The sequence below is a fragment of the Protobothrops mucrosquamatus genome, unplaced genomic scaffold (genome assembly GCF_001527695.2).
Source record: "Protobothrops mucrosquamatus isolate PMUCROS unplaced genomic scaffold, P.Mucros_1.0 scaffold1378, whole genome shotgun sequence".
Lineage (NCBI taxonomy): Eukaryota > Metazoa > Chordata > Lepidosauria > Squamata > Viperidae > Protobothrops > Protobothrops mucrosquamatus.
Window position 1 is genome coordinate 4,479 of NW_015387567.1, and position 13,067 is coordinate 17,545.

At 38.3% G+C, this 13,067-nt stretch overlaps 1 protein-coding gene across 1 annotated transcript in view; it reads right to left on the reverse strand.

Annotated features, from left to right (window-relative positions):
* Nucleotides 1-13,067, reverse strand: part of UHMK1 (U2AF homology motif kinase 1) — a gene marked incomplete at its 3' end in the record, with an annotated part of 25,973 nt that continues 12,906 nt past the window's right edge. The window contains 2 exon segments of the mRNA XM_015821657.1: nt 1-307; nt 12,303-12,401. Coding sequence (XP_015677143.1) covers nt 126-307; nt 12,303-12,401 — 281 coding nt within the window.

Here is a 13,067-nt window from a genome sequence, read left to right on the forward strand (position 1 = left end):
CCTGGCTAGCCATTTCCTATATATTTTATGGCTTCTCTTCTTCCTAAGACCCAGCTATTTTTGCCTACATATTTCCTTTACATCCTTTCTTTATGTTATCTCTTCCTGAATCTCACCATTTGTTTCTATGTAATTAGCTTCCATTGTTTTGTAGGTTTAACTGACTCTGAAGATTTATCATATTGATGCATATTTATCACCACTATCCAGGTACTCACATGTCCTTTTCCTGGACTTTCCTTTGGAACAAATAAGGAAACTATTTGTTCATATTTGGAACATTCTTCCCTTATGTCATCCACTACATCTGCAAAAAAAAAAAAAAAAAAAAGACAACCAAAATTGAAACTCAAAGAGTCTGGGTATTTTAACTAGATACTATACTAAATACTGTATACAATATTGTTGCAGATCACCACAGGAAGGGCAAAACTAAATCAATACATTAAATGATTATATTTTATATAGTAATATACAAAGCATATCACTTGACATATAAATCAATACTAGGCTTCGTGACCATTTTTTCTATTATTAACCAAGATATAGTAAAAGTGATGCTGAGAATATGCTGAGAGGCTTTCCTTGGCATTTGTCACTTTCCTTGTGTCCTGCTACATTCATTTTCTCAGAATGGAAAAGAAAGATTTATAGAAGTGAAGGAAAGTTTTGAATACCTTTTTTGATTCAAGTCTCTCCCAGTAAATAATGTGTCATGATTCCAATAGATGAAACTAGTAAAAGCAGAACTCCAAGGCTAGAGGTTTCCTTAAAGAACATGTTTATTGGCTACAGAATATTGGCAGTCAAAAGTGAAACCAAGTCTGGAGTTCCCTCCAAAGTGTTACAATGTTACAAAGTTGAACTTCCCACCCAAGCACTATGTTCCCCAACAGAATTCTTTGGCGGGCTTTCTAACGGAAGGCTCAGCCCACCAAATTCCCAGGCAGCGATGACCTTGGCTCCCATAGGACAAGATATTGTTTAGGCTAACATTAAAATCACCTATGCCCCCTCCCAGTCCTGTGGCAACCGAAAACAAAACAAAATGGCTTCAGCCAGCATCGTTGCAGTGTTGACATAATGGACATCTATGGAAGAGCCATATGTCAGGCTTGCATGTTGTATTCATATTTTGCTTAGAATGCAAAAATATATCAATTATGACAAGACCCAAACTGATAGCTTATGTACTTGGAGAACTGCACATACAAGTATATCTGAGTCCCTGCAGAGTCAGAAATTCTACAAATAGTTTCTAAAAGATTCCTCTCCTCAGTTAAAATGACTAAAAGTAGCACTGCACAAGCTCCACCCCTTTTATACAAGTGTGCAACCTGGGTATGGTGCTACTCTCATTATTCTGCTCACTTTGTGATGGCACACCACTTTCCTAAAAAGGCCTGAAAAACTGGACAAGTTCTAATCAAAAGCAACTTTAATACTCAGATTTTATAAACCTGGAATATAGAGGATAAAAAGTCATTCCTCCCCCTCCCAGCAACCACCTATATCTTGGAGGCCATAGGATGTTTCAGTTTTTCTTTTCTCCTCTAAACACTGACAATTAATGTGATTTGATGTCAAATAACTGTTTCTCAAGAAGCCTCTGAAACTGATGGCACCTTCATACAAGACCTCTGCATCCCTTTAAAATTAGCTAGACTTGTACAACATTGGCTGGTTCTGAAAAGTAAAGGTACGTAAAGGAAGTAAAGATCAATCCTTGTTGACCATGATCACTATTGTCTTGGCAACAACATGGAGATTTACTGCCTTCTTTTAGAATGTTTTTAATATCACAGTCTAGCCTTCAGATATTTCCTGATCATCTCCCATCCAAACACTAACCTAGTCTGACATGGTTTAATTTTTTACAGCTGCTTTTTCCCCCTAGCACTGATGTGCTTTATTTGAGCTAAGTCATGTTTATTTTGCTTGCTATGGTTTTGCTGAATATATAGGTAGCCTGCTTTCCCACTGGCTGGAATTTTTGTCATTAATGGGACTTAAAGCAATTAAGTACACGTTTACAGGGCAAGTCAGTTCATTACTCTTGAATTTGTAACTGTGTTCCTTAAAGTAATCTCATTCTATCTACAGTGACTCCTGAACTTGGAAGTGCCCCAAAGAGTCATTTTTTGTGATAGCATTTGTGCATATCTTTTTTGTCACTAAATTCATGGCTGTTTGCTTTTAAAATGCTAATTCCAAAACATATAGCTAGTTTATTAAAAGCCTGTGTATATGTCTCCTAGTTATAGTTCTAACTCTACAAGTAACCATCTGATAGACTGTCATGGCTGCCATTCTGCTAGCCAAGCATCACAAGCTGACAGCCTGACATTAGCAATGGGAGGAGGGAAGAGAAGATTGGAATGCAGAGAGAAATTAGGGGGGGAATGGAAACCAAGCCGTGGTGGCCCGAGGCATGAGAAACATCAGCCAGCCCAAGGTTACTCGTCAGAATGCAGAGCTGGAAAGGCACTGAAGGTCCATTACCCAAACAATATACAAGTATCCAACTGGACATGAACTGATATCAAGGGGATGGCCAGGGAAAAGGGAAAGCTAATTGTATTGTTTTGTGTGCCAAAATGCCAGATCCAGCTTCGCTACTTCTGTAATCATGTAAGCCTTGGTATACTCTTGGTAAAACAAAAAGGCAGGAGATGATTGAGTGGTACAGTTGACATGGACATTCTATATATCCAATTATAAGAAATGAGGCTGCTAGTTCATACACTTTGTGATAGGTAAGAAATAGCTGGGTGGAGTGGTTAAAACAATATAACAATCAATAAAGGTTCCACTCCACCTTGCCCCCTGCCAATGTTTTAAATGCTGGCGTAACTAAAATATGACATTATAGATATTTGTTGATCTGCATCAGGCAGCAAGATCCTTTGGGCAAAATTGTTCTTACATTGACACATTTTTGTACTGTCTGAACTTTGGCTAGAGAGGTGAATCCAAACTTGTTGCTCATTAGTGGACCTCTCAAGCTACAACTAGAAACACTCGTAATACAAACTATAGCTTGTAGTATTATATAAGCTATATTTCCCTCAGCTAACATAAAGAACCACTATCAATATGGTAATTTTTGGATCCTTGGATCATAGGTAACTGAAAAGGGTTACCAAATAATCAGACAGTTTGACAATTACCACATAGAGAACAGTTACAATATTTAGGACTATTTAGTTTAGGAAAAAATATGAATAAGAGTGCAACAGAGGGGTACAGGATTGTGAATGGTATGAAAAAGTTAATAAAATGGCTATTTTACAAAATTCATTTCATGATCAACAAAGTGCCCCTTCTTCATGGTCACCTCTTTGGGGCAACTTCAGACCCATTTATGGTCCCCCTGGCAGGGCAAAACTGGCCATGGGGAACGGAGCTCCTCTATCTTGCAGCCATGTGTTATGGCGCAAAACTGAAAGTCCATACTTATTCCTTCTTGTTCACTACCATTTTAAGTTACTTGTATGCTTTGACTCTCTGATACTTCGAACAGACTGTGGTTAGCATGTTTCCTTCTATTCTACACAATATAAGTAGCTACAGTGAAAAAATACATAATTTTTTTTAGAAACAAATGAGAAAACCAAAACTCACTAACATTATTTTTTCCTCAATTTTTTAAATCCTTCAGGAGAAGACAAAATCAAAAAGACTTTGGAAACAGTTAATCTTGTCCCTTGTTGTTATTGTTAGTTGCGAAGTTCGTGTCCGACCCATCGCGACCCCATGGACAACGTTCCTCCAGGCCTTCCTGTCTACCATCTTCTGGAGTCCATTTAAGCTCACACGTACTGCTTCAGTGACTCCATCCAGCCACCTCATTCTCTGTCGTCCCCTTCTTCTATTGCCCTCAATCTTTCCCAGCATTAGGCTCTTCTCCAGTGGGTCCTTCTTTCTCATTAGGTGGCCAAAGTACTTGAGTTTCAACTTCAGGATCTGGCCTTCTAAAGAGCAGTTGGGGTTGATCTCCTCTAGGACTGACCGGTTTGATCGCCTTGCAGTCCAGGGGACTCGCAGGAGTCTTCTCCAGCACCATAGTGAAAAGGCCTCAATTCTTTTGCGCTCAGCCTTTCTTATGGTCCAACTTTCACAGCCATACATTGCAACTGGGAAAACCATGGCCTTGACTATACGTACTTTTGTTGGAAGGGTGATGTCTCTGCTTTTTAGTATGCTGTCTAGATTTGCCATAGCTTTCCTCCCCAGGAGCAAACGTTTTTTAATTTCTTGGCTGCAGTCCCCATCTGTGGTGATCTTGGAGCCCAGGAAGATAACATCTGTCACTACCTCCATTTCTTCCCCATCTATTTGCCAGGAATTGAGAGGGCCAGATGCCATGATCTTGGTTTTCTTAATGTTGAATTTCAAGCCAACTTTTGAACTCTCCTTCTTCACCCGCATCAAGAGGCTCTTTAGTTCCTCTTCACTTTCTGCCATTAGAATGGTATCATCTGCATATCTTAGGTTGTTGATATTTCTCCCGGCAAACTTAATTCCAACTTTTGATTCATCTAGCCCTGCCTTTCTCATGATGTTCTCTGCATATAAGTTAAATAGACAGGGCGACAGCCTTGCCAGACTCCTTTCCCAATTTTGAACCAATCAGTGATTCTGTTTCCAGTTCTCACTGTTGCTTCTTGACCCACATATAGGTTTCTCAAGAGACAAATAAGATGGGCTGGTACTCCCATCTCTTTAAGAACTTGCCACAATTTGTTGTGCTCCACACAATCAAAGGCTTTAGTATAGTCAATGAAGCAGAAGTAGATGTTTTTCTGGAACTCCCTAGCTTTCTCCGTGATCCAGCATATGTCGGCAATTTGATCTCTAGTTCCTCTTCGAAATCCTGCCTGTAGTTCTGGAAGTTCTCGATCCACATACTGCTGAAGTCTAGCTTGTAGGATTTTAAGCATAACTTTACTTACATGTAAATTGAGTGCAATGGTGCGATAGTTTGAACATTTTTTGGCATTGCCTTTCTTTGGAATTGGAATGTAAACTGACCTTTTCCAATCCTGTGGTCACTGTTGAGTTTTCCAAATTTGCTGGCAAATTGAGTGTAGCACTTTTACTGCATGATCTTTTAAACTCAGCTGGAATACTGTCTTTGTTGTTGCTCAGCTTTCCTAAGGCCCATTTCACTTCACATTCTAGGATGTCTGGCTTGAGGTCAGTGACCACCCCATCGTGGTTATCAGGGATGCTAAGCTCGTTCTTGTATAGTTATTCTGTATAATGTTGCCACCTCTTCTTAATCTCTTCTGCCTCTGTTAGGTCCCTGCCATTTTGGTCCTTTATCGTGCCCATCTTTGCATGAAATGTTCCCTTCATATCTCCAATTTTCTTGAAGAGATCTCTGGTTCTCCCTATTCTATTGTTTTCTTATATTTCTTTACACTGTTCATTTAAGAGGGCATTCTTATCACTTCTAGCTATTGTCTGGAATTCTGAATTCAACTGGGTGTATCTTTCTCTTTCTCCCTTGCCTTTCACTTCCCTTCTTTCCTCAGCTATTTGCAAAGCTTCCTCAGACAGCCATTTTGCTTTCTTGCATTTCTTTTTCTTTGGGATGGTTTTAGTTGCTACCTCTTGTACAATGTTGCGAACCTCCGTCCATAGTTCTTCAGGCACTCTGTCTATCAGATCCAATTCCTTAAATCTATTTGTCACTTCTACTGTATATTCATCAGGGATATGATTTAGTTCATACCTGAGTGGCCTAGTGTTTTTCCCTACTTTCTTCAATTTAAGCCTAAATTTTGCAACGAGAAGCTCATGCCACAGTCAGCTCCTGGTCTTGTTTTTACTGACTGTACAGAGCTTCTCCATCTTTGGCTGCAGAGCACATAGTCAATCTGATTTCTGTGTTGACCGTCTGGTGATGTCCATGTGTAGAGCCATCTCTTGGGTTGTTGAAAAAGAGTGTTTGCTATGACCATCGTATTCTCTTGACAAAATTCTATCAGCCTGCTTCATTTTGTACTCCAAGGCCAAACTTGCCTGTTATTCCAGTTATCTTTTGGCTTCCTACTTTAGCATTCCAATCCCCGATGATGATAAGGACATCATTTTTTGGTGTTGATTCTATAAGGTGCTGTAGGGCTTCATAGAACCGGTCAATTTCATCCTCTTCAGCACCAGTGGTTGGGGCATAGTCTTGGACTACTGTGATATTGAATGGTTTGCTTGGATTCGCACTGAGATCATTCTGTCATTTTGGGGATTGTATCCCAGTATTGCTTTTCCTACTCTTTTATTGACTATGAAGGCTACTCCATTTCTTCTGAGGGATTCTTGCCCGCAGTAGTATACCTGATGGTCCTCTGAATTAAATTCACCCATTCCTATCCGTTTTAGTTCGCTGATTCCTAAAATGTCGATGTTCAGTCTTGTCATCTCTTGTTTGACCACGTCCAACTTGCCTTGATTCATGGATCTTACATTCCAGGTTCCTATGGAGAAAAGATCTTTACAGCATCGGACTTTCCTTTCATCACCAGATGCATCCAGAGCTGAGCGTCCTTTTGGCTTTGGCCCAGTCGCTTCACTCTTTCTGGTACTACTAGTACTAGCCCTTTGCTCTTCCCCAGTAGCATAATGGACACCTTCCGACCTAAGGGGCTCATCTTCCAGCATCATCTTTTTGCCTTTTGGTACTATCCAAGGGTTTTCATGGCAAATATACTGGAGTGGGTTGCCATTTCCTTCTCCAGTGGATCACATTTTGTCAGAATTCTCTGCTATGACCTGTCCATCTTGGGTGGCCCTGCACAGCATAGCTCATAGGTTCACTGAGTTATGCAAGCCCCTTCACCATGACAAGGCAGTAATCCATGAAGGAGAGGTAACCTTAAAGCAATTTAATTTCCATGAAATTAAATGGCTCAGTGTTTGCAGAAGAAGGAAGGGTATAAGAATCCAAAATAAAATATGGCTGACTTTAGCATGAAGCTACTTTCATATCCCTCATGGGGAAGAATTTATGTCCTAGCAATTTTCTAGTTTATAAAAAAAATCCTGGTTTGTAAAAGTTTGTAGTACTGGGATTGTAGTTTAGGTCAATGCTTTTCAACCCATGGTACGCGTACCATTGTTGGAACTTTGGCACCTGACAGGTGGTACGCATACGATGGGTTGAAAAGCACTGTAAAAAAAAAAGTAAAAAAAAGTGTAAAAGTGTAGTGGGGGGATGAGCTGAAGCAGCAGCAACACCACACAGGCCTGTGGGAAAGTCAGCTGGATCTGCGGTGTTGCCCAGGCTCTGCTGAGCACCCAGGATTGGTGCGGGGCTCCAGCTGATTGGCGCTTCAGGAAGCAGTGTACACCTTGGGGAAAGGAGTCAGGTGCAGCTATCCCGAAGAGAAAAGGAGGAGGAGGAGGAGGAGGAGGAGGAGGAGGAGGAGGAGAGAAGATATAAAAGGAGGAAATTTTGGAGGGAAAGGGAGAGAAAAAACATGATGGGGAAAGAGAAGGGGATGGAAAAAGAGAGACGGAGAGGCTTCTTTGAGTCAACCAGGAGAGAAGGGGATAGAACAGTGCAAAGATTAATGTCAGAGAAGCAGGCACAAGTTTCCCATTAAAAGTGTGGTAAGTGGCTTCCGGTTCCGGTTCGCGGCGGTGCGGTCGGGCGAAAGGAGTTGTCCCTTTGCCGACCGAGTTTCCCCTGCCAGTAGACCCCTGAGAGGGTCGAAAAGATGCTCTGGAGGAGCGTCTACTGTTGAGGAGGCATCTCGGATAGTTGCAGAGGAGCGGCGGCGTCCTCTGTGAACCAAGTATCTCCTTTGGGCCGACAGGGTAAAGATGGGCCAGTAAAATGGCCGATCATTTAGCTGCACCAACCGCAAGCCACAAGATCAGCTAAGCAAACGAACCCACCGTGGAGAATTCGGTGAGACTTTCCTTTCACCTCTATTTTCTTTTTGCCTGTGAAAAGTTTTTTTTTCTTGGAATTACTCCCTTTTCTGGTGAAGCGGCTTTTTAAACGAGGGAAGAGAAGCTTAAAGGATTAAATTTATTTTTGTTTTAATGGTTGATTTTATTTTTGGATATTGGGAGCCTCAAGAAAGTTTTTCATAATATTTGGAGAATATTGTTTGCTTTTATCTTTATGGTGTCCGGAAGGATTGAATATTTGACTAAGCTTGATTATTTCCCGGGGGATATTCTCTGATAAATCTATTCACTGTACTTGCTATCTTTTTTTTGCCGGAAAGGCTTTCATTTTGTACAAAGGAAAAACACGAGAAAGCTGGGAGGATATGGATATGGTGATCGTTTTTTAAATATAGTCTCCTTCAAAAGGATAAGGATTTTAAATATAATAAAAATGGAGGAAACCGGTGTAGATCTTACTTTAAAGTATATTCTGGACAAAATTTTGGAAAATACGGAGAATATAATTGCTTGCTCAAAGGAGATTTCTTTGTACAGACAAGGCAAAATACAAGGATTAAGTGAAACATTAGTTTATACACAAGACACTTGTGCCCCGCTTACCAAGTTGGAAGAAGTAAACTCACAGTTGGACTATCAATCGATATTGGAAAAAAGACTTGATACCAACGGCAAAGGACTTATGATAAGGAACTGGAGGATTTCACTTCAGAAGGACGTTAGCCTGCAGATGCCATTTGACTTTGAGATAGAGAAAAAAACATGGGAAGAAGAGAAAAACCCGATCAAAGAGGACGATATAAAAGAAAGGATTTTAATTGAAATTTATTCAACGTTAAAAGAAAGGGGAAATGATGTTCTGCTACGAATTACCCAGATTAACTATAATTTTCATATTAACTTAACAAAATGCACAATGGGAGTTTCCTTTTTGGAGTGTATAGTGTGGCAGGCGAAGGCCCGATTATGGAAACCTGTTTGGAATAGAAAGAAACCCAGAATAAGATATAAATATTAAATTTGATTATAGTAATGTGGTAAAGGTTTTATAGCAATCTGGATTGATTTAGATTTGGACTTTGTTAAAAGGGCTTTATATGTTTTTAATATTAGAGATGGTATAATGAGAAAAGAACTGAAATATGGGAAATGATGGAACTAATTATTGGAGATCTGGAGAAACAGTGAAAAACAATAGAATATTGGTGAGAAAGGGAAGAATTTATTTTTGGAGTTAATAATGCTTAAATAAAAAAAAACACTTGGGGCACCTGAATAGTAAATGAATATGTTAGTTGAAGATTAAATATTTGCAAAATTAAGAAAGCATGATACATGATCTTTGGGATGGATAATGAGTTTTTATAAATTTTTATAGATTAATGAAATTTATGTAGAGTGATATATTCAATGAAAATTCGTTTTATAAATGTCTTAATGAGCTTATAACAATATAAATAGATAGAGAATATTAGTCTATCTTTAATTATATAACCTGGATGAAATGTTATATTAGTGAATGAACTGATTTTAGAAAGATATTGATTTGATTATAATTTTTAAAATAAATGGATTTTTTTAAGTTTAAGTTTAAATGTGTGAAGAAATATAGGTTTCTATAGATTGAAAACTTTTTATTGATTAATGCAGTTGATGGTTAGACATAGTAATGAATGAATTTATCTGAAAATGCATTAATTTGACTATAACATTTTATATAGATAGAGAGGGAAATTTTTAAGAAATATTGTGTATATATTTACTATGTTATTGTTTGTTTTTTAAAAAATTGATCACCATGTTTCCACCAGCTGTGTTGGTGTAAAATGGAAAACTAATAAAAATTGTTTTGAAAAAAAAAAGTGTGGTAAGTGAATGTATAGACAGTCCTCAATCTACAACCACAATTGAGCCCAAAATTTATGTTGCTAAGTGAGAAATTTGTTAAATGAGTTTTGTTAAGTGAATCACTGCAGTTGTTAAATTAGTAACACAGTTCTTAACTGAATCTGATTTCCCCGTTGACTCTGCTTGTCAGAAGGCTGCAAAAGGGGATCATGTGACCCCGGGACACTGTGACCATCATAAATATCAATCAGTTGCCAAGCATCCAAATGTAAATCACATGACCCTGGGGATGCTGCATCAGTCATAAGTCACTTCAGTGCCATTGTAACTTTGAACAGTCACTAAGCGAACTCTTGTAAGTTGAGGACTACTTGTGCTTTATCACTTTTTTTCCTCTCTTTTTTTGGTCAAGTTTTTGACATCTTGCTAGGTGACTGGTGGTATTCGAATATTGCCATATCCTAAAAGTGGTACAATCTGTGAAAAAGTTGAAAAGCACTGGTTTAGGTAATGTTGCACCTGCTAACAATGTGCAAATGTAACATTGACATTAGTATTCCTGTTTTGTATATTAACCCTTGTTCCAAGCAATCCAGAAAGAAAAACAGTTACAGTGTTTCTAGGCAGTAGAACTTCTCATCATAAGCTTAGATGTACATCTTATGCTGGATCAAGCAGTCTCCTGGTATATATGAGTCACACTCCCTCAATAAGAATGCTGAATGTTGATGAGTCCTCAGTTTAGCAAGTTTTTTATATACTTGAGCAATAAAACCTCACAAGAAGCCTTATCATTCTTCTGCTTGCTGACTGGCCTTTGTAAACATTCTTCAAACCAACTGCATAAGATTATACAAATTCAGATTTAATAGAAGTTCATATAAGTCATAAGGCAGTCCTGCCCTGAACAATCCATTAATTAAAAGCTTCTGTCATGGTTCCGAAGAAGCAGCTTTTCAAAAAACTTTGAGGCTTTATTTACCTTAAAGAATCCTTTTATTGCTACATAGCTTCAGCATGTACATACTGAAGCCAAAAACTGAATCCTCCCACCCCCAATCACCTGTAACAAAGCATAACTCACTCCTTCATTTTACAGTCATCAATCACGTTCTCCAATTAGTTTGAAGTATGAACTGTCCCTCCCGTAACTCCTCTGGTTACAGCTGACCTTGGCAATGCTGTACTGAAATATTGTTATGGTTAACTAGCATGCTTTCCCACCCGCTCTGCTAACATTGTCTGCTTTAACTCTAGAAGTGATATGCAGGCTAAATAAAACATGTTTGCTTCTTCATTTATGGCAAACAAGAACATCCGATGTTAGCAGTATTGACAGCTTCACTGTATTTCCCTACCACTAACTCTTCCTTGCAACTGCTCATAAAGGCATTCATAAATTACTTTACATTAATTTGGAGAACAGTGAGATGTAAAATGACAAAGGCCTTGGTTTTGGGCCCTACACTGTATATAATAATTATTAAGGATCTGGATAAAATATTTGAAGGGATAATTTCCAAATTTGCAGGTGATACAAAACTTTATAAGAAAAAATAAAATTCAAACTGAATAATGATATAGCTACTAAAAAGGCAAATTCTATTTTGGATATATAACAACAGCATAGAGTTCAAATCATGGGAAATGATTGTGTCCCACTTTATTTCTGCTTTGACAAGGCACCACTTGAGTTTGAGGCAGATTAATTTTAAATGGACATTGGGAAGCAACAATGGACCCTGCACTCAAGCGATCTTGTAATGAATTGTATAGACACGTTTCTAGTGTTTCAGGCAGAAACTTTTGGAGGTGCTATCATACTTGGAAATGCCAGGGGTTAGCAGAGATGGCATTTGACTGCTTTGATAAAAGAAAAAAAAACATAAGTACTTTTGTTTCTATTTGGAAACTGCTTCTGGACTTTATGCTTGAGGTGGAAAAAAATGAAACATTGATTATGGGCTTTACTGATTAGATAGATCTGTTGTTATAGAAATGGCTAGTTTATACTATTATGTAAAAGTAAAAAGTTGAGGTTTGATGTTATTTCTTATTCTACTGCACTAAAGGGAGTCAGAAATCAATGCCTTTTTTCTTTTTCCATTTTTCTCTACACTTTTCCCCTTCCCCTTTTCCTCCTCTACTTTTCCTATTATTTGCTTTTGTATTTTTGTATTTTATATTATAAATTAATAAAGGAAAAAGGGAAAAATGCCACACTAAAGCCATCTTTGTTTCAAAATAACATACAAAATAAGAAGTGCTCTCTGGATCTAACAAATTTTTCAACAATACTGCTAGGTACCATCTGCCCAATCCAGCCACTCTAAAGATACACGCACATTCTCCAATGCCTTTCCCTTGGTCTGAGATATTTTCTTTCAGAAAATTCATATTTGGAGATAGGAAAACCTTGGAATTTTTTTTTCTTATTGCTAAAACTATTTGTCATTTTCTGTTCCCACTTTAGAATATTCTGTAATCTACTTTTAAATAAGGAACTGTTTGAAAAAGAATACCATACAAACCTTCAAATTCTTCTTCATTTTGAAGAAAAGCATCACTCAAAATATTTAGCAATCTTAGCACTGGAGTGGGAAGCATCACGAAATCTTCAATATGAGGAGCTGTTTAAATAGCACATAAATGACAAGATAATCATTAAAACTAATTAGCAAGCACTGCTAGAAGTTTCGGCCTTAATCCTGAGAGTATTCTCTTATCATTGTTTTTTTAGTAAAATATTTTCATTGTAACTTTCATGGTGAAAATATGCAAATCAGGTATTAAGGCTAAAAAAGGGAATGAGAAAGCATCAGGTCTTGAGGACAATTTGTTCCCAACAAGCATTGTTTTTGTCAGAATCCAATCATATTTCATATCAAGTTATCAAGTATGAAAAACTCCATCCCTGCCTTCCCTGGATTCTGTCATGGATGAAGGGAAGGGGGTGAACAAAGGGGCTTTATGGCCCTCACTTCCTTCAGGATACTTCAAAGGAACTGGATGTGGAATCACCAAAAGGACTAACAATAACAATAGGGGGTCATTAGCTTTCATGTGATCCTTCCTGAAGTTTCCTCTCGGTAGTGAAGAAAGGGGTGGGGATGAAATGCCTGAGACTGTCTCTGGGAGAAGGGGGTGATGGGGGTGGCTAAAGGGGGGACCCCTTTAAAATCTTGAGTTGGAAAGCTTTCACCCCAAGTCCTGTTTAGAACGCCTGCAACCATCTTCTCTTAATAAAGATGCCTATTGGAAGAAATATTCCAAGAGTTCTGTCTTCTTAAGATGCA